Genomic DNA, 26,597 nt, shown 5'->3' with positions numbered 1-26,597 from the left:
CTGGCTGGCCCCACCCCTCAGGCACCAACTTGGGCCACGGCTGGGACCCCGAGCACAGAGTCCCAGGCCTCTTCTGCTCCCACCCCAGGTCACCCAGAGCTGACATCCAGCTCTGAATGCAGCAGCATCCGGAATACAGCAGGGAGGGTGCAGGGCGCCATGCCCGTAGCCCAGGGTGGGTTCAGGGACACACACAAACCAAACTCTCTCTCCACTTCACGTACACATACAAGCAAGCCCCACTTGTACTCAGAGGCCCGCAGGGGGCCTTCTGTCCTCCATCTTCGGCATCAATCTGTCAAAACCAGCTTTTCAGCATGAGACTGCTCACTCCTTTCTGTACAACATGAATTAAATATATTATCTGTCTTTGCGCTGAGTCACAGGACATTCACAGTACAGTGGGGGAGGAGGGGAGGGACTTGTGGGGAAGCCAAGACCCTCCAGGGCTGCTCCTCAGGCTGAGGGGGGTGCGCAGGGGGCCTGGCCTCCCCTTGGCCTCGCCATCCGAGATTCCGCCAAGTGTTGAGGAGACTTTGGGAATAGGACAGGTGTGCTCCACAGGGGTGGGGGCGGGGCCTTCTCGTGGGCCCACGGCCCTAACACTCCCCGTCCCCTGGGGCCTGGGGCTCAGGGCTCGGGATCAAAGTCTATCCCGTCCTGTCCCACCTTCCTGTACCTCAGACTGCGGTGCCCGATCCTTTCTCTGGTGACCGCCCTCTGGGGAGGCCAGGGGCATGGGGAGGCTGGTGCCCAGATAGGGTAGAGCAAGGACAGAGCCACGGGGGCCGGGAAGGAGGGGACGAGGGAGGCTGTGCCAGCCCCAGGGAGCTGGCGGCAGCGTCAGGGTGACCCTGCATATCTGGGTACCGTCCTCGGGACCCTGGCCCGGGGCTGGCTTACCAGCGCTCAGGAATGATAAGCAGGAACCACTCTCGGGAAAGGGTGGGGAGGTAGCAGCTTGGGTCAGAGCTCCAAGGGCAGTGCGTGCTCTACCACCTGCCAATTTAAGGCAACCCCATTCGGACTGGGGAGGCGGGCAGGCCCGGCTGAGCTGGCAGGAGTGCAGCTGGCAGGACCAGGCCACCACTGGACTCAACTGGGCGTCCAGCAGCATACGGGGCCTCTGGCGAGGAGTGGGGAATGGGAACAAGTGCGGGATGATGAGAAGAGGGGGTGGGGCTACAACTCCCTCTGTTGCTCTGGGGACACCCGCCCCTCAGGTGGGGGTGGGCTTTGGCACACATGTTGGCACCCAGGATTCCAGAGTCCCAGACAAGGTGTCATGTTGCTTCCTGCTCTCGGGGGGGAAACAGGGGAAAGACGTGTGGGCTCCAAGGGGCCTGAAAGGGACTCGACCAAACTGGTGAGGCAGGCAGGTACCCCAGGTGGGGAGGCATGGTGGTGCCCATGTTCAAGGCATAGCGCTCTGCCCGGCCTCTAGATTCTTCTGTCCATGTGGGTTCCATGCTGGTGTCTGAGCACTTTAGGGTGGGAAAGTGTCTGAGATCGCTCCCTGTCCCCTCACCTCCTCCCAGGGAAGCAGCTCATGCCCAGCCCCAGGGAAGGTGATGGAGGGGTTGGTGTCCAGGCCAAGGCCACTGGGGAGGCATGTGGGAAGAAGGGAGAGGAAACAGCCGTGGCCGGCAGGGCTGCCGAGAGGTCTTCTGGACCGGCCGTTAGCCCTCACTCCTCAGTCCTCCGAGGCCACACGGGCCCCATCCTGCCGCAATTGTGCTCAGTGTGACCTCTCGTCCCTTGGGCCACAGCAGGGTGGGCACAGCTCAGAAGATGCTCTGCCGCCGGCTCTTCCCTCGCCCTGGAGAATGGAAGGAAAGATGTGGGACTGCAGGGAGAAGGCTGGGCCGAAGGTCACCTGAGATCAGGAGGGACGGGCGTCCTCCAGAGCTACTCTGATAGAGCCATCAAGAGCATGTGCTTGGGAGCTGGTCAGCCCTGGGTTAAAATCCCATCCCTGCTACTTACTAACTATGTGAAATTGCACCTTAGCCTCCCAGAGCCTCAGTCTCACTGCCTGTGAAATGGGGAGCATTAACTAATAGTACCAATTTCAAGGGGTATTTTAGGATTAAATGAGATACTGCATAGAAAGCACTTATCATGTCTGAGGCCATCAGCTAGTCTAGAAACAAAGTATAGTTCTCCCAGGATGGAGGCCAGAGAGCTCAGAATTTGCAGAGAGAATGAACCAGGAAAAACGTGCACCTTCCTCAGGGCTACTGTCAGAGACAGCGTTCTGTCTAGGGTGGGGGTTGAGGAGGGAAACGCAGGAGGAGGAAGCCTGGCGAGGAGATAGGGAAACCAGTCCCTTCCCTGCTCCCCACGGGCCCCCGGAAGACAGGCCAATGTCAGGGAGGCCACGCTGATTCCCACGGCAGGAGGGGCTGCTGGGCCCTATCTCTGTTCCCCAAGAGGGTGGAGCCGCCTGTCCTGGCCTCCTCTAATAAGAGGAGGAGGTGGGGGAGGCATGAGCCCCTACCTGGCTGCTGAAAGGCCAGGCCCCGGTAGCCTGGGTCCTTCTGGAGCTGGATCTCCTTCAGGGAGAAGATGGAAGCAGCTGGGGTGAGAGAGGGAAAAGGCCAGGAGAGAGCTGAGTGGAGCTGGCCCTGCTCCTGCAGCCTAAGGCCCCCACACCCATCGAGCACCCCCTTAGTTAGGACTGGCCCAGGAGCACCTAACTGGGCCTTTCAGGCAGCACCTTGGATCCACAGGGTTTCCTCCCCTCGTTGCAAACGAAAACCCAAGGAGGGGCAGCCAGGCTGCTCAGCTAGACCCAGGGCCTCTGGCCTCTTCGTTCCGGCTCCTCCACTCACACCAGCTGCTCCCTTTCTCTGGTTCTGGGGTGGCCCTGCCCCCTTCCCCCAACCTCCCCTACACACTCACTGTCTTCGAGCTGGTGCACACGCTCCCCCAGAGACCGGAAGTAGGGGTGCCTCAGGGCCGCCTCTGCTGACACGCGACTCTTGGACTCGTACTGAAAAGCAGAGGGTGGGGGACTGCAGGGACCCCTCTGGGCAATGCTATTCCCATGCTAAGTTATATGACGAAGAAGGGAAGGGCCAGAGTCTAACCTGAGAAGCCCCTGGGGTCAGCTGCCCACTCAAGCCAAGGCAGTCTCAGAACTCAGGGTCTCAGATCTCCAGCCACCAGGAGAAAACCAGAAGGGGGGCTTTCAGAGAATGACCTCCTCTCGGGATGGAAATACAGATGCTGAAGCATCTAAGACCACAACTTTAATAGTAACATTAACATGCAGTGCTAACAACTACCCTTTATCGTGTGCTTATTCAAGCCAGGCACCGTTCTAAGTGTATTCCACAACCTCAATGTATCCTCAAGACCATCTTACAAAATGGGAATGATTCATTCTACTTCGCAGTTGAGGAAACTGAGGCACAGAAAAGCTCTGTAACTTGCCCACAGCTACACAGCTAGGGTCTGAATTGGGGTTTGAGTTGGGAGTGCACCCACTCTTAAGTCTGTGGAAGCCAGCACTCCCCTCGGGCCCAGTGGGTGGAGGGTACGTGGGGAATGCCAGCACGCAGGTGGGACGGAGGGCTGGGCTGGGATCTTGGGGCTTCAGCTCTCTGACTGCCTGGCCCTGGTCGGCGTGGGAGCACACTCACCAGGAGGAGGCCGGTCAGGAGGTTGATGCCATCAGCGTCCAACCTGCGGGAGGAAGGAGCTGGCCCAAGTCTGGTCTATGGGGGCGGGGTGGGACGGGTGGGGCTCACAGCCACCTCCGGGAGGGACAGCCAGACCCACAGGCAGAGAGGAGTGGGGAGGAAGGGCTACCTGGGAGCATGACTGATGAGCGGCTGGGGCAGGTACTGGGGGAAGTTGTACGCTCGGAACTCGGACAGGGCCATCACACCAGGCCATGTCTCGTCTGTGGGGGTCCCTGGGGAGATGAGAAGGGGTGGAGAGGGGTGAGAGGCCAGGACCGAGGGCGACTTGGAGGGGTGCAAGGTAGGAGGTGGGGTCATAGAATGACTGAGTCCACCGGGGGCCCCCCCCCCGCCCTGTAGAGATCCGGTGGGAGCTGCTCTTCCCAGTCCGGATATGCGCCCGGGCTGGACAGAGTTCCGGCGCCCCCTAGTGGTGAGAGGGAGGAGCGGCAGGACACTGACCGAGGAGTCGGAAGATGAGGTGCAGCTCCTCCTTGACCGTGGAGCCGGGGAAGAGGGGCCTCCCTGTGGCCATCTCGTAATGGATGCAGCCCACGCCCCTGCAGGGAGCAATGGGCAGGGGTGGCGTTAGGCTGGACCTCCTTGCACCCGCGCTTCCTAGCGCTGCTCCACCACGATGCCCTGCCACGGTGACTCAAATGGGTCATGGCACCGGGGTGGGTGTCCCAGAGCTGCAGAGGCTCCTAGCACAGCACAGCCACCCACTACAGCCTCCCTCTGGGGGCTTCTCAGGGCTCTAGGACGCTTTGATCTCTCCCCTTTCACTCTGTAGGATTTGGGTCTGCATAGCCAGCACCCATGAGGCAGCTCTTCAAGCAGTGTTGTCTCCAACTTCCCATCATGTGCCCCTCCGGAAGAGAGAAGTCCACAAATCCACTCTCCAAGGAAATCCCTGGTGTAGGGCACAGCAGCCATGCATCAGAAAACTGTGTTTTACCTTTAAAGTTCGGCAATCTTTTCCTTCTACACTGAATCATATGTGTGTTAATTTTAAGGAAAAAAGTATCCCTTCTAAATTTTTCAGTAGAACTGATGCTTGGGTAAGATTCATCATATTTACTGTGGGCGCCCTCCTGTGCCCTCTGGTAACCCCCTATGTACCCCTGGGCGAATATTTCAGAAGCACAGCCTAGGAGGGTCTATTTAGAGCCAGGGAAACCCCAATGTAGCTCTGACTTAATTTTATTTTTTGTTTAAATGCATCTTTTATTTATTTTCCCCCTAAACTTGCTTCTCTTTAGTTTTTGGCCACGCAATGTAGCATGTGGGGTCTTAGTTTGCCCACCAGGGATCGAACCCGCATCCCCTGCATTGGAAGCACAGAGTCTTAACCACTGGACCACCAGGGAAGCCCTCAATTCTTTAACATCCAGTTCAGCAGGATGCCACATGGCTTTTATTCAAAAGAGATTGGACAGTCCTTCGCAGAGGCCTTTGGGGCAGCAAAAGCGAGTCGCAGGTGCGGAAGCCCCTGCCCCACGCCCCCAACCCCACGCCCAGTCCCACAGCGCTTGCTTACCACATATCGATGGGGGTGGAGTACTCCGTGGACCCCAGCAGCACGTCGGGGGGCCTGTACCACAGGGTCACCACCTCATTGGAGTAGGTCTTCGTGGGCACTGACTTGGCCCGGGCCAGTCCTAGGGACAGACCCGTCACTGAACCGCGCCCCCCCCCCCACGCGACAGTGCCCACATCCTGAGGAGACTGTGTCAGCTTCCTCCACTACCCCGCCCCAGCCCCGTGGGCTCTGGCCCTCACCGAAGTCGGCCAGCTTCAGCTCCCCTCTCTCGTTGATGAGCAGGTTCTGGGGTTTCAGGTCCCGGTGCAGGATCTTGCGGCGGTGGCAGTAGGCAAGGCCCCGGAGCAGCTGGAACATGAAAATCTGGGGGAGGGAAAAGCAAGGAAGCAGTGCAAGGTGGGAGCACGTCCCATGGAGGGGAGGGGGGAAGGGAGGAACCCTGCACCTCTTCCCCGTGGCTGGGACGGGGATGGGGACAAGACTGGGTGGAGGTGAGGTACTTGGAGAGCTACCTGGTTCTCCTGCCCGCGTGGAAGCCACATCCTGGGCCCCAACCACCCCAGGGAATGCCATCCAGAGGGCAGGGCACCAGGTGTACAGAGGAGGCAGGAGGGTGGGGGAGGAGAGAGTACCCCAGCCGGGGAGCTGAGAGACGCCACACTGGGCCAGGAAGCCTGCCTGTGTGGGGTCCTACGCACACAGAAGAGGTCATTCATCCCTCTGAATTGCCCCAAAGCCTCTCTTCATCCTGGCAGGTAACTCACGCGCCCGTTTGACAGAGGGAACCTGACGCTCAGCGTGAGAGCGGGGAGGTCCACACGGAGGCTCTCACCTTGACGTTGTGCATGCTCATGAGGTTTCCACAGTGGTCCAGATACTGCTTCAGGTCACTGTCCTGGAACACAGGCCTGGCTCAGCCCTTGCCCTGACCTGACGCCTGGCCAGGCCCCAAGCCGAGGAGTGGGACAGGTCCCTGGCTCTGAGCTGCCCCTAAGCCTGGGTCCTTGGGCCATTCCTGAATGGAGCATCTGAGAACCTGATTCCAGAACAAGGCCTGGGCCACCCCCACCCTCTCCCCCCCACACCCCTACCCCAACTCACCAGGTACTCAAACACCAGAGTGAGGGAGCGCTCCGTGTGGATGAGGTCATGCAGGGTCACAATATTGGCATGTTTCAGGTTCCTCAGTAAAGACACTATGGGGAGACAGGCCTGCCTGTGTCCCTTAGGCCCCACGTGCCCCTCATACCCTCTCCTCCTGCGACCAGCCTCAGGAGTCCCCACTCCAGCAATGGCTCTTGGCCCCCAGGCTGCCACCAGGGCTCAGGCCAGGAACCCCTCCTCCCAGGAGCCCCAAGACTACAGGACCCTAGGATGCTGTACCCTCTCGGATGGCAGTGCAGGGCGCGCCTTCTTCATGTTCCAGCCGGATCTCCTTCAGGGCCACGAGGTTCTCTGTCAGTTTGCTGCGCCCTTTGAAGACTGTGGCATAGGTTCCCTGGGAACAAGAACCCGAGCAGCCCAGCCACATTCAGGCCCCGCTCTCCTCTGTCCAACGTCCTCCTCTTTGTGCCTCTGCTTGGGCCGTGACTTTGGCAGGACCGCCCTTCCCTACCCCCCCACCCCTTCACTGAAATTCTGTTTCTTCCAAAGCCCACTTCTCTGTGAAGCTGTCCCTAACTCCTTCCTGGTCAGAAGGAACTGTCTTTCCTGTAAGCCCCCAGCAGGCAAGGTGTCCCTCTATTATAACACCAGTTTTGTTCTTCCTTATGTTCTGTTGATGTTTACGTGTAGGTCTGTTCTGGGTTCCTGGAAGGAAAGGGCCACATCCTCCTCCTCTCTGTAAACCACGGCCCACCGCCCCCCCCCACCCCCCGCCTGGAACACAAAGCCCAGCACAGTGTTTACGGAAATAGCTAATAATTACACGGCGCAAAAGCTTACAGTGACCTACTCGGTCTTCACAACACCCTACGAGGTAGAACAATTAGGATCTCCATCTGACAGAGGAAGAAACCAAGGGCACAGAGGGAGGTCACGTAGCTCACACCAGGCCACAGAGCTGGTAAATGGAGGAGTTGGGATTTGATCCCAGACAAGAAATATTAGCAGGAAAAAAAAGACTGGATTCTGCCCCAGAGCCCATCAGCCACCCCATCCTCATGCCCTCCTCCAGGACCTGGGCCCACCTTAACACCTGCCAAAGGCTGGGCCAGACTGCATGGCAAGATCTGTGGGAGAGGGGTAGTGGGACCGCAGACTGGGGAAGGCTGGGGAAGACCCTGTTCCTCCTCCTAGCCATCCCGCCCGGCGGCCTGGAGAAAACCCAACCCAGCCTCTTACCTCCCCCAGTTTGTCCAGTTTCACGTATGTTTCCAGTTTCCCAAAGCCGATATCTGACTGAGAGGGAGAGACATAGGGTCCTGTGAGCTTGAAGGTCCCAGCAGTCCCACATAGAGTACACCTCCTCACCCCCAGCCTCCAGCTGGAAAGGGAATGAGACCCCCAGGGGGTCTGAGGCTAGCAGGGTGAGGGCAGCCCCAAATCCTCCCTCTCCACTTCTCTCTGTCCCTGTGATAAAGGAGGGAGGCCTTGAAGTGTGAGCTCCCGTGTGAACTCCCGTGGCAGTGGTGGGTGCAGAGCCCAGGGTTGTAGTCCTGGGATTGCCACAGGCCTTTATCACCTGTCTGTCTCCATCCTGCTCAGAAGCCCCTCAAGGGCAGGAGCTGTGCCTTTCTCTCCACTGTGCCTTGGGCGTCCAGTTCAGAACCCGCCTCTCTCGTCAGCACACTTGCTCCAGCTCAGTAGTACCCAACCCTTAACAATACGGACTCCTGGGCCCCACCACCCAGAGTTTGATTCTGTAGGTATCTGGACTGGGGACCAGAATCTGTGTTTTGTAGGATACTCCCAGGGAAATCTGATAGGCAGCCAAGACTTGGAAACACGGGCCAGCTGGTTTATTGACCTCACGCCAGTGAAGACTCTGGAACCCAGAGGGGGCTTGGAGCTCAGCTCCAGCACGGGTGGGACTCAACTAGGGAATGGAGGTTGACCAAGAGGACCAGCTGTGGGAATCCTCTCGGCCAGAAGGTGGCGCCAGAGGCCCAGAAACCTCCCTGGAAACTGCGGCAGGCCTCAGCCGGGACAGGCAAAACCAGGACTGATGTCTTGCAGGGGAGAGGGTGTTCCACCCAGGCGACCTCTGACCCTCTTGGGACTCACCAGGGAGGCACGGCGGGACATTCGGGTGAGCGGTTTGGGCAGGTCTGGGCTCTCCAGCTGCAGCTTCTGGAGGAATTCCTGGGGCAGACGGATGTCCATGGGCAGAGAGAGCCTCTTACTGATGTCCTGCAGTGGCCAGGATGAGACAGGGGCGCCAGTGTTTGCTCCAGGGTAGCCAGGGCTGTGGGACCCTCGCCTCTGGCCCTGGGCCTGGCTTTCCCTGTGAACAACCCCAGCAGGACTGAACCATGGGCTGTGAGGCTTCAAAGATGTGCTGAGACATATATGAACATCCAGGGGTTGCTGTGTGACCTTAGGAGGTGCCTTCCCCTCTCTGGACCAGAGTCACCATCTGTAGAATGAGATTCCTGCAGACACTGCGATTCTGTAAGCACATTTTTCCTACATGGGCACATGTATATGGGTCATAAGACCAACAGTCAAATTGTCTCGCCCTTGCTATGTACCAGGAATGTTCAGAGCACGTGGCATATATTCTCATTTAATCTTCTCGATGACCATTTTAACACAAGGAGACTGTGGTACACAGAGGTTGCGTAGCCTGCTCAAGGTCACAGAGCTAATCAATGGCAGAGCCGGGATTTGAACCCATGAAGTCTGGCTCCAAGGCAACCACCTTCCCGGGCATACATCTGTGGATGTGTCGTAGAGCCTGGAGCCCCTCACCTCCATGGAGAAGCGGCGCTGGTTCTGCCGCCGGTACTGCATGCCAGGGGACAGCTGCCCGGGGTCCTCCCCTCTGTTTGCGGGGGAGAAGGTGCTGGACTCTGGCTGGGGGTCTCTGCCCAGAGGATGGAGCTGCAGGCCTGAGAGGGAGAGACATCAGCCACCCTCCCTGCCTCTGCCCCGGCATGGGGGTGGGGAGGAGACGTCACTCTGCCCTTCCCCGACCAAGGCCAGCCGTGCTGTGTGTCACGGTGTGTCAGGGAGGGTGGGGAGGGGTGGGGGGGATGCCGGGTGGGAAGGGGTGGGGGAAGGGCCCCAGACCCCTCACCCTCATTGTGCCGGCTGTGGAGCTGGTTGAACTGCTCTGTGAACTCGACCAAGGACTCCTCGATGGTCTCGGTGCGGGGCACTGACAGGGAGAAGCGGCGCTTAAAGTTCTTCATTTTGTTCATGATCAGCAGGCAGCAGGCTGCAGGGTCCTGGGACAGAAGTGAGAAGAGCAGGTGAGAACACAGCAATGGGTCCGGTCGACACCAGCTTCCCATCAAGCTCTGTCACCCCGCACTCAGGGGCCAGGGTCGCAGCTTCCTAACCCTCTTCCTCCTTGGGAATCTCATCCCCCCAGGATTCCCTGTCCCTGGGGAGATATTCACAGGGAATAAGAAGCACAGCAAAGTACTGCTCATAACAGCAGCTGGATGTGCCAATAGGATCCTGAAGGCTTCCCCAGGGCCAGATGGTAACCTTTCAGCTGCTGGAGGTCTAGAGAGTTCTGGAAGGAGGCCAGGGGTGGCAGGGAAGACACCAGAACCGGGTGGCCCTAGGGCCAACAGCTCTTTACCAACTTGCACGGAAGAGGCTGAATATGTCAACAGCCAGTAAGCCTTACTGACTGATGCCCATAAGCTGAACATAGCTTAGCCTACACCCTTGTAACGCAGTCTGGTCCCAACCCCATTTCATCCTAATACTGACACCTGGGAGTCCCTCTCTGGCTTGTCCTGGGTCCCCAGGAGACAGGAAAAGAGAGGAAAGGGACAAGCTGAGGCCTCTTGATCCCAGCCCCACTGTAGCTGAGGGAGAAGGAGGCAGAGTAGAAATGAGCTGGCCCAGCCCCATTCCCTCCTGCTGAAATACGGGAGGTCAGGAGCAGTTGAATGTCTCAAGGGAAAGACAGAAATTTACCGGGAACAGACAGGGCCCCCAGGGAGGAGAGGCTGAACACTGCTGGCCCCTCCCACACCAGAACCCCAGCAGGCAGGGTGCCTACTGCAGAGAACATGATGCAGGAGAGGGGTGGGCTGCTCTGCTCACTCCAGGGCCCCCTCCCCAGCGAGAAGAGGTTCCCTCCCTGCGGCTCCTCTTGCCCCGAGTGAGGGGACACCCGCTGGCCTCCCAATGAGACTTGTGCAACTGCTTCTTCCCATAGACCCTCCCTTCTCTGTTCTGCCCTGAAAACTTAGAGTGGGGCTGTCACGCTTTCCCTTCCCTTTCCCCCCTTCCCCTCCCCTCCCCTCCATGGTTTCATAAGCTCCCAGTGTGGCCACCCCCTCATTTCTACTCTGCCTCCTTCTCCCTCAGCTACAGTGGGGCTGGGATCAAGAGGCCTCACAAGGGCCCCCACCCACGCCTGCCGTGAAGCCGTCAGGGCTAGCCCTGTGATGGGAGGGGGCCACCCTGCACCAAGCATAGCCCATTTCCAGAGGATGCTCTCAGCACTGTCACCGGCCAGTAACCAGTTGCCAAGGCGACCAGGCCCCTCCTGAATCCTGGTTTAAGGGATTATGGGTCAGCAGCATGTTTACTTTGCTTAAGGATCACATCCTTCTGTACTCAGCCAGCCTGGAAAGGGTCCTTTCCCTGGCTACCCCCAAATGCAGCTAAGTTGTGGCCCTCCAGCTCCTCTGAGCCCAGAGACTGGGTATGGCCAGGCACTCCTTCCTCAGGCCGGCACCTCTCAGAGTACAGGCGTTGGGTCTGCACTGCCAGCCGAGCCTGTCTCTGTCAGTGGGCCGTGAAGTCTCCCTCCGTCCGGCTCAACAAATGAAGTACCAAGCATTACACTAGGCACTGGGGTTAGTGGTGAGTAAAGCCTGGTCCCTCTTCTCAAGGAACCTGGGGGCTGCGAGGCCTCCTTTGATGAGAAGGTAGCTGAAAGGTCTTCTTCTTCCAGCTTCCTTGCAAAGCCCACCAGCCTGGAACTTTCTTACTTCTCCATCTCCAAGCTCATTCCTGCCAGCCAACCTCAGCCACTCCTCCTGGCTCTGTGCGATGTCCGGGCCTGTCGTCTGCAGGATTCTCATGGACAGGAAGCTCCCAGAGGCTGCCACCCACCTCACTCTTGTGTGCAGCCAGCCGGGGATGGGGGGGCATAAGGGGGGCTTCATGACGGTGGCAGCGTGTAGGCTCCAGTGACAGGAGGACCTCAACACGCCCTGCCTGCTGACTCGTATTTCCCACACGACAGGAGAGTGGAGATGTCCCCATTGTCCAGATGAACTGTTTACAAGTTGGCTGAACATGGGCATCAGCAGGGAGTACTGGGAAACATTCAGATTCCTGGGCTTCGCCCTCAGATTCTGGAACTGAGGCTCTGAGGATGGTGCCTGGGAAAATGCATTTTTAAAAATCATCCCCCATCCCACAAGTTGCATGGGGTGGCCAAAACCAAACACACAAATGAAAAAAAAAAACCCACGCCCAGTGATCTGAACACTAGAGCCACGGTTGGGAAGCATCTGAGGTCTAGGTAAGGGATGGTAATCTGCCCAGGTTTCCAGATCGCACTCGTGTGCTGAGATGAGGAATCCTCGAAGCTGCGGAGGCACAGGAAGGTGGAGGAATGCTGAGTGGAGCAGAAGACCCACCAGAAGGGGAGACAATGTCTGCCCTGCACAAACCGATGCCCCAAGCTCAGTCATGCTCATCCTAGGGGGCGGGGCGACTGGGCACTTGGCTCCCTGAGGTCTGGGCTCTGCCAAGAGGGGCCAGTCACGCCCTCTTCTAAACACAGGCCTCCCCACAAAGCCGTCTGGGATTTATGGGATGGCACATAGGGTTTGCGGCTCAGGAATCCACCAGTAGCGGCCATATATCTCACGCCCTTGCATTTGCCTGTAGGGGAGGGAGAGGGGAGCTCATCAAAAGCCTTCTGGGAGGGAGGCCCCCAATCTCTACAAGACAAAGGAGAAGCAGCCTGAACTGCACCTGCCCTCCTTGTTAGCAGCAAGGAGACACCAGTGGGACCAGCAAGCATGTGGACGGTGAAACTGGGGACGGCTCACTTGAGCGGGAATGGGGGACCAAGCAACGCGGACGATGGGAACCAGCTGCTCTGCACCCGGCCTGAGAAGAGACCGAGAGGAAGTGGCTGTCACTGTAGCAGGAGCGATGGCGGTCAGATGTAGGGATGGGCTTCCTGATGGTGGCAGGGGAGCAGGCGGCAAGGGTGGTGACCACGCAGAGAGTGGACGCTGCTCTCGGACCGGGACAATCGGGGCCTTGAACCCGGCAGGGTCTGGGTGTGACAGGGCAGGCTGGGCAGTGAATGGTCTGTTGTTCCCCACCTCAGGACACAAGATGCCTCTGTGACTTCTTTCTTGGGAGAGTCAGTTCCTCAGATTTGAGGGTCAGGGGGGAAGGGCGACAGGAAAAAGGCCTGTTACCTTCATGCCGTCTGCCCCTCACCCCCATCTGGGGACAGAAAGTCTCAGTGTGACCCGGCCTGAAGCCAGCCCAGGGCTGGGCACAGTGTGGCCTTTGTCCCCAGGGCCAGGGAGCCATCTGGGGCTGTCCCCGTACAACTGGTGCCAGGGGAAGAGGGAGACGGGCGCCCAAGGACGCTGGCCTGGCCGGGTGGGATGGGGGGATGCTGAAGGAGAAGTCCCCCTCAGGAGCTGCAGGGGTGGGCAGGCAGACCCCCAACCAGGCCTTCCCTCCTGCCCAGGTGAGTCCATAGAGTTCTCGGCCTACCTCCCATCACCTCCTGGGCACACACCAGCCAGCCCAGCAATTCCTGCTGGTGCCAGAGAAGCAGGTAGCTCAGGAGGAAGGAGGAGCCAGACCGAGAGGAAACTGACACTTGCCCCGAGGCCACCGTGCGCCCCACAAGAAAGGGCTGGACTCCTGGAGTGTTAGCGGGAACGGGCACTCACAGAGCCACCATTCTAATCCTCCCTGGCTCGCCTGTGGAGGACAACGCGGCTCCCAGAGGGGAACTGACTTGCTCAAAATCATGCAGCAATTTCCTGACTGTCGCCAAGTACACAGACTCAAGTGACCACATTGCTCCTTTCTTCTCCTAACTGGAACTCTCCCACCCTGCCCCTCCCTGCGGCCTAGGCTGTAAGCGCGGTTTTCTACCTTCCAGGTCTCCTCCACCGCCACCCTGAATTAAAGTCAGACAACCCCAGCTTCCAATCCCGTGCCACCACTAGCAGGCTGATGACGGCGATTCAGTGACACCATCGCTCGTAGCTTTTCATTCAACAATTATTTATTGAACATCTACTATGTGTCAGGCACTGTTGTTGACCCTGAGAATCCACTTGTGAACAAAACAGACATTAATCCTGCCACTCTAAAAGGGGTGGGGAGAGGCAACAAAGAAAATAAGTAAATAAAATATATGGTATGTTAGATGGTGACAAGCGCAACAGAGAAAAATAAAACAGGAAAGAGGGATGGGGTGTGAGAGGTGGGATGTTGCAGTTTTAAATAGGGTGTTCAGGAAGTCTTCCCTGAGAAGGTGACATCTTCTGGGAAAAATTCTGAGTAGGCACCGGGGAGGGAGCTAGTCATACAGAATCTGGGGGAAGCATGTCAGCAAGGGAACGGTAGGTGCAAAGGTCCTGAGGCAGAAGTGAGTTTGGTACGGTCTGGGAACAGCAGTGTGGCTGGAGAAGAGAGCTGATCATGTTGGGGCCCCTCGGGATTTGGGAGGGTTTGCGGGGATGAGTGATTTGATCCCATTTAGGTTTTAATTGGCTCCCTCTGGCTGCAGCAGGGAGCTCGGTCAGGAGGTGATGGCTGGGGGAAGCGTAGAGCAGTGGAGGTGGGGAGAAGTGGCTGGATTCTGGGTATATTTTGAAAGTGGAGCCAGAGGGATTTGCGGACAGATTGTATATGGTGTGCGAGCAAGGGGCCAAGCAGGACTCTGAAGGGTTTGGCCTGAGCAACTGGAAGGATGGGTGGCCATAGCGGGGACGAGGGATGCTAGGACGGGAGGTCTGGGTTTTAGGCATGTGTTTCATGTCCAGTGGATGTCTGAGTGGGGATGCTGAGCGAGCTGACACAAGGAAGACACCCAGAAAATGTTAGCTCTCTTTTCTCCTTTTCTTTTTCTCTCGACTTCCTGCACAGATGTAAAAATGTACCAGAAAAGAGGCCCATATAAAGCTCACCAAACACATCCCTCACAGACGTTCTTAGAGCCCATAAGGCACTTTGAAGCCTTGGGATGCAAGAGGACCAGGGAACGGGGAACATGGTTGGCAATCAGCAGGCCTGAGCCACCAGATGGAGACGGAAAGGCCAGGTAGGAGGGGTCCCCCCAATTATTGACGCAACTCGGCAGGGCCACGCCGGGCAGGGGACCTGGGCCTCCTAGCTGACTGCTCTCATCCACGGGGCAGGCCAGGCCGGCCCACGGGCCCATCATCCAGGTAGTGAAGAGGTGGCCTGCCGCTCCCCACCCCCTGGACGACTTCTGCCAGGCCCCAGAACTAACACCTGCCTCTAGGCTGGGACACCTGGGCGACCCAGACCGGGAGACCACGGAGGCAGAAAAGGAGACTGACAGAGCATCCAGGGAAGCTGGGCCACAGCCTCCCTCTCACAGAAGTTTGGCTGCAGACTGGTGCAGAGGGAGGAGGGCAGCTTCACTTCCAGACCTCCAGGGAGCCAGGCTCTGAGATTCCTCAGGGAACCCTTATGAGAAGCCCCTTTGCCTTCCTCCTGAATAAAGTCCCACTCACAAGCCTGCAACCCAAGGTCCTTCAAGACCTGCCCCCCCGTTCCTCTCGGGCTCTGCTCTCCCCACTGCCCAGCACAGCATGCAGTTCAGGTCCTGGGTCTTCAGAAGCTTCCCAGAGCCCCTAGGACCGCAGGGTGCCCATCTGATGGGCACACTCCATGCAAGTACGTCATCCACGGGACCACAGTGAGGCCTTTCCTCGTGCCTCCCTCACCAGGGGCGCTTTGATTCCAGCGCCTAATGCTGGCCACACACAGCAGGCCTGGCTGGCTGTGTCACCAGCGCACGGAGCACCTACTGCATTCCAGGCACATGTCAGATACTTTTCCAAGTCCCTCTTTTGGCTGTGTTTTCTTTTCTTTTAGCGCTCAGTCTCTGTGAGTTCAGGGACAGGGGAGGAAGGATGTAACTTCCAACTGCCCACTTTCTGAAGCCCAGAGGGTCTGACCCTTGGTCCCAAAGGCTGACCACCAGCTAGGATCCTTATGACATTCTCTGCTGCCCATTTCCTGCCCCCACCTCAGCCACTCAGCCACTCTGGGCCTTTGGGCAGGTTTCAAAACAACTAGAGGCCACAGCTGACCAAGTCTGCAGACGTCATGAGCTGAGACTTCAGAGCCACTCCCTCCTTGCAGGAGAAGTGTGCCTGCAGGGAGCCGGCAGATACCATCTCTTCCTTCATCTTCTAGCTGACCCCCGCTTTGCACAGCTTGAGGCCTTAGTTTCCCTAGTTTGCGACAAACCTCAGGAGAAGCCAGTCACCACATGACTGGCTGGAGCTGAGAGGCAGTGGCAGAAGCAGAAGCAGAAGCCCTGGAGCCCTCATCACTCACCTCATTCCGCAAGCTCTTGCCTGGATGAGAGAGGCTGTCAGCCTGGGGCCTTCTGAGTGGTCAGAATCAAGGGGACAGACAGGCCTGTGGTCACTCTGCCAGCGAACAGATGCTCTGGACACAGGGACAGAGCTCAGAGAAGATTCTCACAGCCCCTGTTGGAATGCGGGAAGCAGGCGGGGAAGGCCTTCCAGGAGCAGGCAGGACTAACCTGCGAGAAGCCGGTCAGGAGGCGAAGCGTCTGGGGCTCAGGGTGGCCCCTGCCCTGGACAAATGCACCACTAGCCTCCACGGCGTCCTACCTGATGCAAAAGTCCCGCAGTGAGGGCCACGTGCTGCCCAGCCCTGCTCTCCAAAATCCTCTGCAGTGTGGAGTCATGGCAGAAGTCCCAGCTCTCCCACCTACTAGCACTATGACCTGGGAAGACACCCATGCCTCAGTTTCCTTTTCTGCTAAATGGGGATAATGCCTAACCTCCTATCCAACTGCCACTGGCTGCGAGACCTAACTTTCTCAGTTGCTTTCTGATGATGTCACTTCCCTATTTTAAATCCTTCAATATTAACACCACCCTCAGGAAAAAGTCCAAACTCCAGTGGCCAGAAGACTAGGCCTCCTGTGTTTTGACCCCTGTCTCCTCCTTGTCTCAGCTCTCACCCCTCCCTGGGGGGTCCAGCTTTATGAAATGTACTTGGCGTTCTCAGAGTAAACCACACTCACGGCCCACATGAACCTTCACTCGGCCTGGGATGCCCTTCCTCGTTTTTCCCTAGGTAAAAACCACTGCCAAGCTCAACTCAAGTGTTGCTTCCCCTGGGAAGCCGCACGCGGCCACCCCTCCTCCCTCGAGGTAAGATGAGACGCTTCCAGAGCAGCCTGTGCACGTTCGTAACTAGATGGTGATGTCTTCATGGCAAGAGCATGGTCTCAGGCAGCTCTGCTTCCCCAGCGCCTCACGGTGGAAGGAACCTACCAGGTGCTCAGCCAGTGTTTGTGGAATGAATGAACACCTGGCTGAATTAGACCGCAGCCAGGGCACCATAACGACTCGTTCAAGCCTCTTTCCTCTATAGACATTTAAACATTAGGGCCATTGAAGACAAAGACCTTTTGGCACCTTGAACCTCCAGAACACTCTGTCTGTCTGTCTGCAGACCCTTCCACTCTCAGGCAGGCCAGGGACCTGTTTCTATGTTTATCTTCTCCTTGTCAGGCCAGCCCCACTCTCAGCAGGTGGGACTTGAGCCCACCGGGATGGCCTGGTCCTGCCCTCTTTCTGGGCACACTAGAGCAAGCCCAGGGGTCCATAAACCAGCCCTGGACTCTCTGGGACATCTTTCCTCCTCGGTTCTCCTGGCTCTCAGTGGGAACTGGAACCCAGGGACCTGTGGGCCAGGGACAAGGGGAAAGCCAGCAAAGTGTTCCCATCTTCAAGGCTCCAGTCAGGCATGACCTCTTCCTGGACGCCTTCTACGATGCCCCTCATGTCCTCTCGAGCCTGAAACCCTGCTGGCCCAGCCAGGTGGGGGCCCCTCATCTGTGCTACCACGGCATTCTGGACGTCCCCAAGTAGCACCCTTGGCTCCCTGTACTGTAAATGCTTGCTTGTCTGTTTCCCTAGTTTGCCTGCGGGCTTGTTAAGGGCAAAAACTGGGTCTGACTCATCATTACACCCCCATGTGCCTGACACGGGGCCTGGCACCAAGCAAACCCTCAAATGATCAGTGAGCAAATCTATAAAAGCTGAAAATTCCTGGCTCTGGGAGCTGTTTGGAGGTAAGAGGGCTGCCAGGAGACTGTCAGTTGCCCACTGGACTCCAAGCCTCATCTGTAACCTAGCCCTCCTTCTCCAGCCAACTCTTCCCCATGGTAGTGGGGGGAGCGTGGGCTGGGGCAGAGGGGGCAGCTTCCTGCCCAGCAGCAACTCCCCCAGTGAGGTCTGTGGAGGCCTCAGGGTTGGCAGGTGCCACAGCACAGTGAGGGATGGACAGGGGATGGAAACGATCCTAAAGAGAGGTACCAAATGAACACGCACCGAGCTGGGGCCTCCAGGGCTTGTGGAGAGGGGCTTGGCAGACCTTGGGGCCCTCCTCATGGGCTCCCATCCCCTAGGGGCAGATTTCCAGGGCCTCACAGGTCAGGTGCACTACCCAGGCTCAGACCTTGGCCTCGACCCCTACAGATGACCCCTCCTGACCCCCCTGCCCCATTGGTGTGGGCCCCACATCAGCCCCGCTGATACTCTGTTCTTTTTGGCTTCCTGAGGCTCAAGGAATGAAGCCACATATATCATCTTCTGGTATTTTCTTTTTAGTCTTTTCTGGAGACCCAGCTAAGGCTGGCCTGTAATCTTTGTGGAGGCTCTGGATTTCTAAGTGATATGATGGGACAAGGTGCCCTTCTGTCAGCTCTGGTCCTGGCCGTGCATAACATCCCAGACCAGAGGCTGGAGCGAGGAGCCAGCGCAGGCAAGATCTCTGTCTCCCATGTCTGCTTCCAGACCAGGCCTGCCTCACCTCCCAGACAGAGAAGACCCTTTTCCACTCCTCTTAGCAGCATCCATGAAAGACCCTCAAGGAAGGTCCCTCACCTACTACCCAGTGTTTTTAAAATTCCAGAGTCTGGAACCTCTTCTTAGGTCTTTCTTCCTAAATCCCAATGGAAGCAGCTCACAGCCGTTTCCTCTCTGTTTGCTTAAGGACAGATGCTGATGCCCACCATCCTCTATACAATCAGTAGGGGGAGAAGTAAAGAGCGTCCAGGTCACCTCTCCTTCAGCCTTCCCTTGTCCAGACTGAAGAACCTGTCATGGGATCGTTGTTAACATCTCTTGGTTTTCTCGCCATGCCCAACTTTAGCAACAGAACGGCAGGGGCCTTCAAGCTCTGGCATCCCGGGGGACTGCTCAGTCACATGACAGGGAGGGCAGGAGGGGAGGGTTTCCCAGCACCTCCAGACCACATTTCTATTTATACTGCACTCCCAGGCCTCCACCGCCACCAGTTTGGCCCAACAACGCCAGGCCCACATTCTGAAGGACCCTGGCCAACATTCTCCATCCTTTAGGGCAAGCGGGCTTCCTCACACTCAGCATGGCTACCCTCTCACCAGGCTGGGCCCAGGTGGCCACCTCGGCCTGGACCACCTCCCTGCTCCTCTCTGTCTCCAAGGCCCCCTCTGGGATGCCTCTGAACATCCTGCAGTTGTTCACCTGTTCTTTAAACGTCCCATCAGCGGCACCCACCGCCCAGAGCTCGGGGGTGGCGCTGGTTTCTCCTAGACCCTCTCTCACTTCACAAGTATCCACTCGGCACCAGGCACTGTCCCAGGCTCTTGGCTTGTCTTCCCCTCCCCCAGCCTTCTGGTTCTCCTGCTTCTTTCTCCCTCCCTTGTCTGGTGGACTTACTTCCTCTACCTGTCCCTGAATGTCGGTGTTCCTGAGAGTTCCCTCTTTGGCCCTTTGTCCCTCCCCATCTACACTCATCCTGGTGACCTCATGCTCTCCTGCGGTGGAAACCACCCATGTGCTGATGACTCCCAGACCCACAGCTCTGGCCCCACCAAGCCCGAGCCTCACACACACAGGCCCAACTGCCTGCTGGGCATTTTGGTCTAGATCTTCCCCTAGGGTCTGAGATCCTAGAATTACCCCACTGGGCCTAGGACAGTCCCCGAGACAGCAAATAGTTTGAGATGTGTATTTATTGTTTTTTTTTGTTTTGTTTTTGTGGTACGCAGGCCTCTCACTGTTGTGGCCTCTCCCGTTGCGGAGCACAGGCGCCGGACGCGCAGGCTCAGCGGCCATGGCTTACGGGCCCAACCGCTCCGCGGCACATGGGATCTTCCCGGACCGGGGCAAGAACCCGTGTCCCCTGCATCGGCAGGCGGACTCTCAACCACTGCGCCACCAGGGAAGCCCTGAGATGTGTATTTAAATGAAAAGGGCATTTGTGTACAACTTGTAAAAGCTGTATGTGTGCTAGATATACATGTGTCATACATGTGCACTATATAAATATATGTAAATACACTGTATATAATCCAGAAGGATATAAATATGTGTGTGTGTGTATATACCCCCCCACATACACACATATATATATTCCAGAAGGATCTAAGTTAAAATGCTAACAGTAGTTATATAATAGGGTGGCAGAATTATGGGTGATTTTTAATACCTTCTTTTTGCTTATTTGCATCTTCTAATATCTCCATAATGAACATTCACTGCTAATGTTAAAAGAAGAAGTAACGGGGCTTCCCTGGTGGCGCAGTGGTTGGGAGTCCGCCTGCCGATGCAGGGGATGCGGGTTCGTGCCCCGGTCCGGGAGGATCCCGCATGCCACGGAGCGGCTGGGCCCGTGAGCCATGGCCGCTGAGCCTGCGCGTCAGGAGCCTGTGCTCCACAATGGGAGAGGCCACAGCAGCGAGAGGCCCGCATACCACAAAAAAAAAAAAAAAAAAGAAGAAGTAACGCTTCTTTTTAAATGAAAAAAAGTATTTTTAGGTAGATTCCAGAACTATTTAGTGCAAACCTTGGGAGAACTATGGTTTTCTTGAGCAGGGTCGGCAAACTTTTCTGTAAAAGGCCAGACTGTCAGTATTTTAGGCTTTGTGGCCATATGGTCTCTGCCATTACACAGCTCTATCCCCATAAGGGACCCACAGACAAGATGTACATGAATGTGTGGCTGTGTTCCAGTAAACCTTCACTGTGGACACGAAACTTCGCATTTTATGTCATTTTCAAGTGTCACAAAATATTACTTTCAACTTTTGAATTTTTCCCCACTACTTAAAACTATAAAAATCATTCTTAGCTCACGGGTCGAGTAATATAGGCTGGATTTGGCCAAGAGGCATGGTTCGCCAAGCCTTGCCCTTGGGCATCAGTGCCTGGATGGCGTTTGAATCCGGCACCCACTCCTTTGGGAAGTACTTATTTTCCTCTTATCTGACAAGGAGGAGGTCTTCCAGGCCTTTCTCATCCACTGAAGCTGTGGCAAGGACCAGCTGCCCCGGCCTCAGCTGGGGGAAGGCCCTGTGCTGCAGAGTTTGGGGGATCAGAGGCAGAGTCCCTCCTGGGGTCTCCGAGCACAGCTCACCTTGCCAGCAGGATTGGCAAAAGCTGGAACCACAAACCAGCCATCCTGGACGGAGCTCTAGAAATCCCCTAGTCTGTGTCCTTGTTTTTCGGGTGAAGAACGGAAGACTCAGAAAGGGGAGCGAGCTGCCCAAGGCCACTGGGTTGATGGGGCAGAGCCGAGACTAGAACTGAGGGCTCGTGACTTTGAGTTCCATGCCCTTTCTGCTCCCCCAGGGTTGGAAAGGATGGCAAGGACCTGGCCGGAGACGGCATTCTCCGCACCGGGCACCATTATCAGGGAAATCAGCAGCCCACTGGAGGGCTGCCTTGCACAGGGAAGGAGCCAGGCAGGTCTGGCGTCAGCCCAGAATGTGGCACCCAGCCCAGCCGTGGCAAGGGGTGCTGCCAGCTGGGCTCCGTGCCAGGAACAGGGAGGGGCTCAGGGCCCCCTTTCCTGGCCTCAACCTATACCCTGCTAGCAGAGGGGGTCTAGAGACCCAGCACCGCTGACGTCATGAGTGTGATGCCCTCCAGTGCAGGACCTACCACCTACCTGCTTCCAGGCACTGGATCCTGCCAGGATGTGGGGAAGGACAGCCACGTCCCCTCCTGGGCCTGGTCACCCAGCAAGAATCTCCTTTGCTGGGTGGCTAGGGCCAGAGGAGAGAAGGAGCCCCAGTTCCTGAGGGGATCCCCAAAGGCAGGAAAGGGGAGGCTCCTTTAGGGGAGCAAGGTGTGAGGACAAAAATCATTCTGGAACTTCGCCAGAGCTTCCCACAATAATGATAAAATGGAGAGGGCGCTCAGGGTAAGGGAGGGTAGAAATGCTTTAAGAACAGAGTTTCCTGCCCAACTGAGGGCCTGAGCCCTGGTTTCTACAGGGATCAAGGAGAGGCCAGGGTCCTGAGAACTGCCAAATGTGGCCACTAAATCCATCTGCCACCACCCTGGATAATGACACCGGGCAGGGCAAAATTCAAGGAATACTGTGGACATTATCTCATTGGAATCTCACAACCATATGAGGTAATACTATTACTCTCTCCATTTTCTAACTGAGGAAACTGAAACTTGGGTGAGCAAGTTCTCCACCTAAGGCAACCACTTCCTGAGCGACAGCGGCAGGATCTGCACTGACCCTGGAGTCCATACACTGCCCCACCCACGGTGAGCAGGAGACACACACTCCACACACAAAAATGATGAATGAGGGGCTTCCCTGGTGGCGCAGTGGTTGAGAGTCCGCCTGCCGATGCAGGGGACGCGGGTTCGTGCCCCGGTCCGGGAAGATCCCACGTGCCGCGGAGCGGCTGGGCCCGTGAGCCATGGCCGCTGGGCCTGCGCGTCCGGAGCCTGTGCTCCGCAGCGGGAGAGGCCACAGCGGTGAGAGGCCTGCGTACCGCAAAAAAAAAAACAAAAAAAAAAACCTTGATGAACGCACCAGCTGGCCATTGTTGGGTCATGCTGTCTATACTGACCCCTCTATTTCCAGGGAAGACTTTATTTAATGTTTGAAGGGTGGGGTGGGAGCACAGGGTAAAACCATTCTCCAGAGTTCCAAGAAAGAGGGTCTCACCACTGTCCCTTCAAAAGTTTGGGCCAATGTCTCCAAGACCAGGGTGTCCTGTCTCACCAGGGTAATTCATGCTGTCAGGAAGCCTCAAGACCCTTTTCAGTTCAAAGGCAATTCTCACACCCGCCTCCTCATTGCTCCTCCTCTGCAGACAGAACCGTGGAGATTTCAGGAACAGATGCGCTCTCCTTCAGACAGGAGGTCTGGCTGAGATGCGCCTACAGCTTTCCCTCTTCCTGATCTGCTGCTGCGCCACTGGCCAGCTCCTGCCAGGCCCAGCCACTGGCTCTGTCATGATCCTGGGTCCCAGACCCTCTGCCTGAGCTGCCAGGAGTCCAGCCTCAGAGCTGGGTTCCGTGTGTGCGCACACATGCGCTGTGGGGACCAGGACAAGACCTCGGTTTGCTCCCACCCCCTGGAGATGGGAAAATGCCTACTCAGCAGCTAATGCCAGGAGGGCGAAGGGTCCAGGGTGGACAGGGGAAGAGAAATGTGACTCACACCCAACAGGGTGAAGCTAATCAGGTGAGTCTGGATCCAGGCCAGCCACTCCCTCCTGGACAACAGAGCAGAACAGGGACTGCAATTAATTAAGTACTGGGGGAGGGTCTTCTTACCCCAGGGAAAGGAGGCCCTGCCAGAGGCCCTCAGAGAAGGGAGCTGTTGGGTTTCCAGGTCCCAGTGCCTACCTCACTCATCCTAGAAACTGGGATAGAGGGTAAGGTACAGTCCCACAGCACAGACTCCTGGTCCTCTCCTGGCAGGTTCTCGTCCAATTGGTATCCCACCCCACCCGCCATTCTCTTACACAGAGCCCTCCTCCCCAACCTGGAGGAACAGGAAAGATACTCTCTAAGAGCCCGGCCTGATGGGATTAAGAAAGCCTGCCTCCGTCTCTCCTGAAAGCCAGGCACAGTGTGATAACTAGGAATTCCCTTCCAAATAACAAATACAGTTACCGGTTATTCAGCATTTGCCGTGTGCCAATGCATTACTTCATTTAATTCATGCAACACACCTCCTTATTATGATCCCTATTTCACAGATGAGGAAACTGAGGCTGGGAGAAGCTCAAGAGTTTGCTGGGGAGAGAGAAGTCACACAGCTGGTGTTGATACTTGCAGGAGCTGGGCTGGCCCTCTCCTTTAGGCCTCAAACTCAGGGAAAGAAAGAAGAAATCCACGGAGGGATGGATGGAGATGCTGGACAAAAGTCCAAAACAGGGTGAGCCCAGAAAGTAGAGGCACAGCTGGAGCAGGAGCTGGGAGAAGCCAAGCGAGGCTCTGCCTACAGTGTGGGGCTTGTCTGCGTGGGCACAGGAAGGCCAGCTTGGCAGAGGACAGTCTGGGTCTGTCGAGAAAACAAATGCAGCCATAAAGGCAGCTTCATCTCCTCAAGGCCCGATGGGAAGGCTTCCAAGGCAGGCAGCTACATCAGTCCCATGAGATCTTAGACCAAAAACCCACTTGTTCCTCAGACCAGGTACCCTCTCTCCTGCGATCCATGGAGAAGCTGGGTTCTGCCTGGCACAGGATAAGGGGGAGCCTCCTTACTCACAGCGCCAGCCCCATCCTTGCTTCTCCAAGGACTGCTATAGAATCAGACAACTCCAGAGTAGGCTGGCATCTCCCCTGATGGGGCAGGAACTAAGAGCCAGGGGGCTTGAGGTCAGATGAAGTGGGCTGGATCCCACCTTTGTGGATTTCGGGAAGGTTGGTATCTCAGAGTCTTTGTTTCCTCACCATAAAATGAAGATAATAATACCTACTTCATAAAGCTGTGTGGCACACTACTTGGCACCCAATCAATAATAAATGCCCGGTCAAAACTAAAATCAAAAAATGGTAGCCACTGAGGCATTCAGAAATCGGATGCAACTTACTGAAGTCTACTCTGGCTCTGGAAACCCCAGTAAGTTTGGGAAGAATGAAGGCTCCTGGTGGGGCGTGGGCAGCCAGCGGGGAGAGTCCCAGTGGGCAATGGGGTTGCAGGGCTGGGGGGAGGTCAGCCTCACAGGCTCATCAGCTGCACAGGAGGTTGACTGGGGCAGGGTAACCCGAGACAGTAGCTCTGCTGTAGCAAGGTGACCCTCTCTCCAGAACACCTTCAAGATGCAGACCCAAACCCAGGAGCCAGTGTTGCCTGGGACCATCTTCGCCTTCCCCCAACCCTAAGCAAGGTGGTCCCAGCGCCCTGGCCAAGGCAGAGGAAAGGTAGGGGATCTCTGAGGACATTTCTGTCAGCCAGACATTCCAGGCATCCTCGTCCTCGAGGATTCTACTCCCTCAGTCCAGTGTCCAGGAATGTGCTGTGTGCCCATGCCCAGTGGAAAACGTCACACGAACATGCCGAATCTCAGCGGGCGCTGACACAGGAGGGGCAGGCTGGTGGTGTCAGTGAGTCACAGGGCCCAGGACACAGTTGGGGAACTGCTGAGGGCTGGGCTGGGGGTGGGGCTGAGGTTCTGGGAAGCTGACCCCCACTCCTCACAGCCCCAACTCTCCCACCCTTGCTGTCGGGAAGGGGCTCAGAGAGAATGAGAAAGAGGTCACTGGTGCCTAGCAGGGTGTTCACCCCAAGCACAGAAGATCAGTTACTGTCTCAACAACCGGACTCCCACCACAAGGCCTGCAGACAGCTCCAGAAACCCCCTGCCCCTAACAGGGAGAGAACAGAGGCCTCCAGCAAGGCGGACCTCAGATTTCTGATTCCTGATCATCTCCCCTGAGACAGAAGAATCCTCAGGCCACATCTCCCAACAGGCCACCCACCCTTTCCCACCGCCGCGTTAACCCTTTGCCCGCTGCTGCTGGGTGGGGAGGTGGTACTGCCCCTTTGGGCTCCCGGGTGGGCAGGGAGAGAAGAGGCACAGTAAACCCCAGAGGCCCCCACTCAGCCCCCCACACACCCCTCAGCGCTGGAACCTGCAGGGCTTCACGTGTCCTGTCCTTCCACCTTCACCCCAGGGCCCTGGCCTCCCACCCAGCCACAGCCTGCCTCTCTGGAAAGTTCACCGGAGCCCAGAAAGGCCTTCAAGGTGGGATGTGGTCCCACACTGGCGGATTCTCCCGTTACCGGAGACTCCTGACGCTTGCCCTTCCCACAAGGAAGGGAACTGAGAAAGCGCCTGGTTCCCGATGGGGTGGAAAACTTTGCTTCCTAGGAGCCCGGGGGCCAAAATGAGTACCGGCGGAGACTCCCGGGAGTGGGGGTGGGGTGGGGGGGGGTGGGCGGAGGATCTGAGAAGGCAAAACAGTCCTCCCTCCTAAGCACCTGGAACCTGGGACTGGCCTTTGCAGGGCATCGCCCACCCCCCAACACTCTTGTCCACTCGCCTCGTGATCTCGGACCTCTCCATGTCGCTCCGGTATTTCCCTCCAACCTCTCTCCCCAGGGCAAAAGCAGAACGGCGCCTTTAAGAGCCGCTCCGCTTACCTTTGCTTCGTTCACCCGGCGCCGCGGTGCCCCCTCCTCCGACCTCCCCTTCCTACCCCGGCACGCCGCCCGCCCAACCGGCCGGACACAGCGCGCCGCCCGCGGGACTCACCGCGCGTGTCCTGGGGTCCGCGGCGCGCCAGCTCCAGCCCGCGACGGCCGGGGTGCGGCGGGTCTGGGCGTCGTGCCCTGCGCCCTGCTGGGGTCCCTGCCCGGGCTCGGGGCGGCTTCCCCAGCTCCGGAAAGGTGAGCGGCTCCCCAGAGAAGCTGCAACCTGAGCTAGAAGAGGAGGAGGAGGAGGGAGAAGGGGAGGGGAAGAGAAGGGGTGGAGGAAGGTGGGGAAGAGGAGGGAGGGGGAGGAGGAAGAGGAAGGGAAGAGAAGAGCCCGGCCCCCGCCAGAGTTTTTCACACGTACAAGTTGACTCCTCCCCCGTCCCTCCCGCCCTGCCCACTGCCGCTGCCAATCCCCAGGGCTCCCTCTGCCCGGGTGCCCACCCCTTTCTCCCACTCTGGGAACCAGGGTCCAAGTGCCTCTTCCGGTTTCGTTCCTA

General features: G+C 57.4%; 1 protein-coding gene across 3 annotated transcripts; it reads right to left on the bottom strand.

The window, feature by feature from the left end:
• Positions 1-365: 365 nt before the first annotated feature.
• CDK18 (cyclin dependent kinase 18) lies at positions 366-26,287 on the bottom strand. Of its 3 annotated transcripts, none has more exons than XM_082833753.1 (16): positions 26,159-26,287; positions 9,473-9,623; positions 9,145-9,284; positions 8,458-8,583; positions 7,576-7,632; positions 6,616-6,730; positions 6,334-6,428; positions 6,065-6,127; positions 5,472-5,595; positions 5,230-5,350; positions 4,152-4,249; positions 3,817-3,922; positions 3,648-3,690; positions 2,905-2,995; positions 2,501-2,555; positions 366-1,819 (listed from the first exon to the last, which is right to left on the bottom strand). In XM_082833753.1, exons 2-16 carry the CDS (start codon positions 9,594-9,596, stop codon positions 1,687-1,689), a joined length of 1,491 nt encoding a protein of 496 aa, XP_082689879.1. In that variant the 5' UTR covers positions 9,597-9,623; positions 26,159-26,287; the 3' UTR covers positions 366-1,686. The 3 variants fall into 3 exon arrangements, with proteins under 3 accessions (XP_082689879.1, XP_082689880.1, XP_082689881.1); XM_082833754.1 differs by having other exon boundaries at positions 9,145-9,221; XM_082833755.1 differs by having other exon boundaries at positions 1,673-1,819; positions 2,501-2,578.
• Positions 26,288-26,597: the final 310 nt, after the last annotated feature.

Source organism: Leucopleurus acutus (assembly GCF_964270905.1).
Source record: "Leucopleurus acutus genome assembly, chromosome: 2".
NCBI lineage: Eukaryota > Metazoa > Chordata > Mammalia > Artiodactyla > Delphinidae > Leucopleurus > Leucopleurus acutus.
The sequence above is the reverse complement of the archived record's forward strand: the minus strand, read 5'-3'. Positions and strand labels throughout refer to the sequence as shown.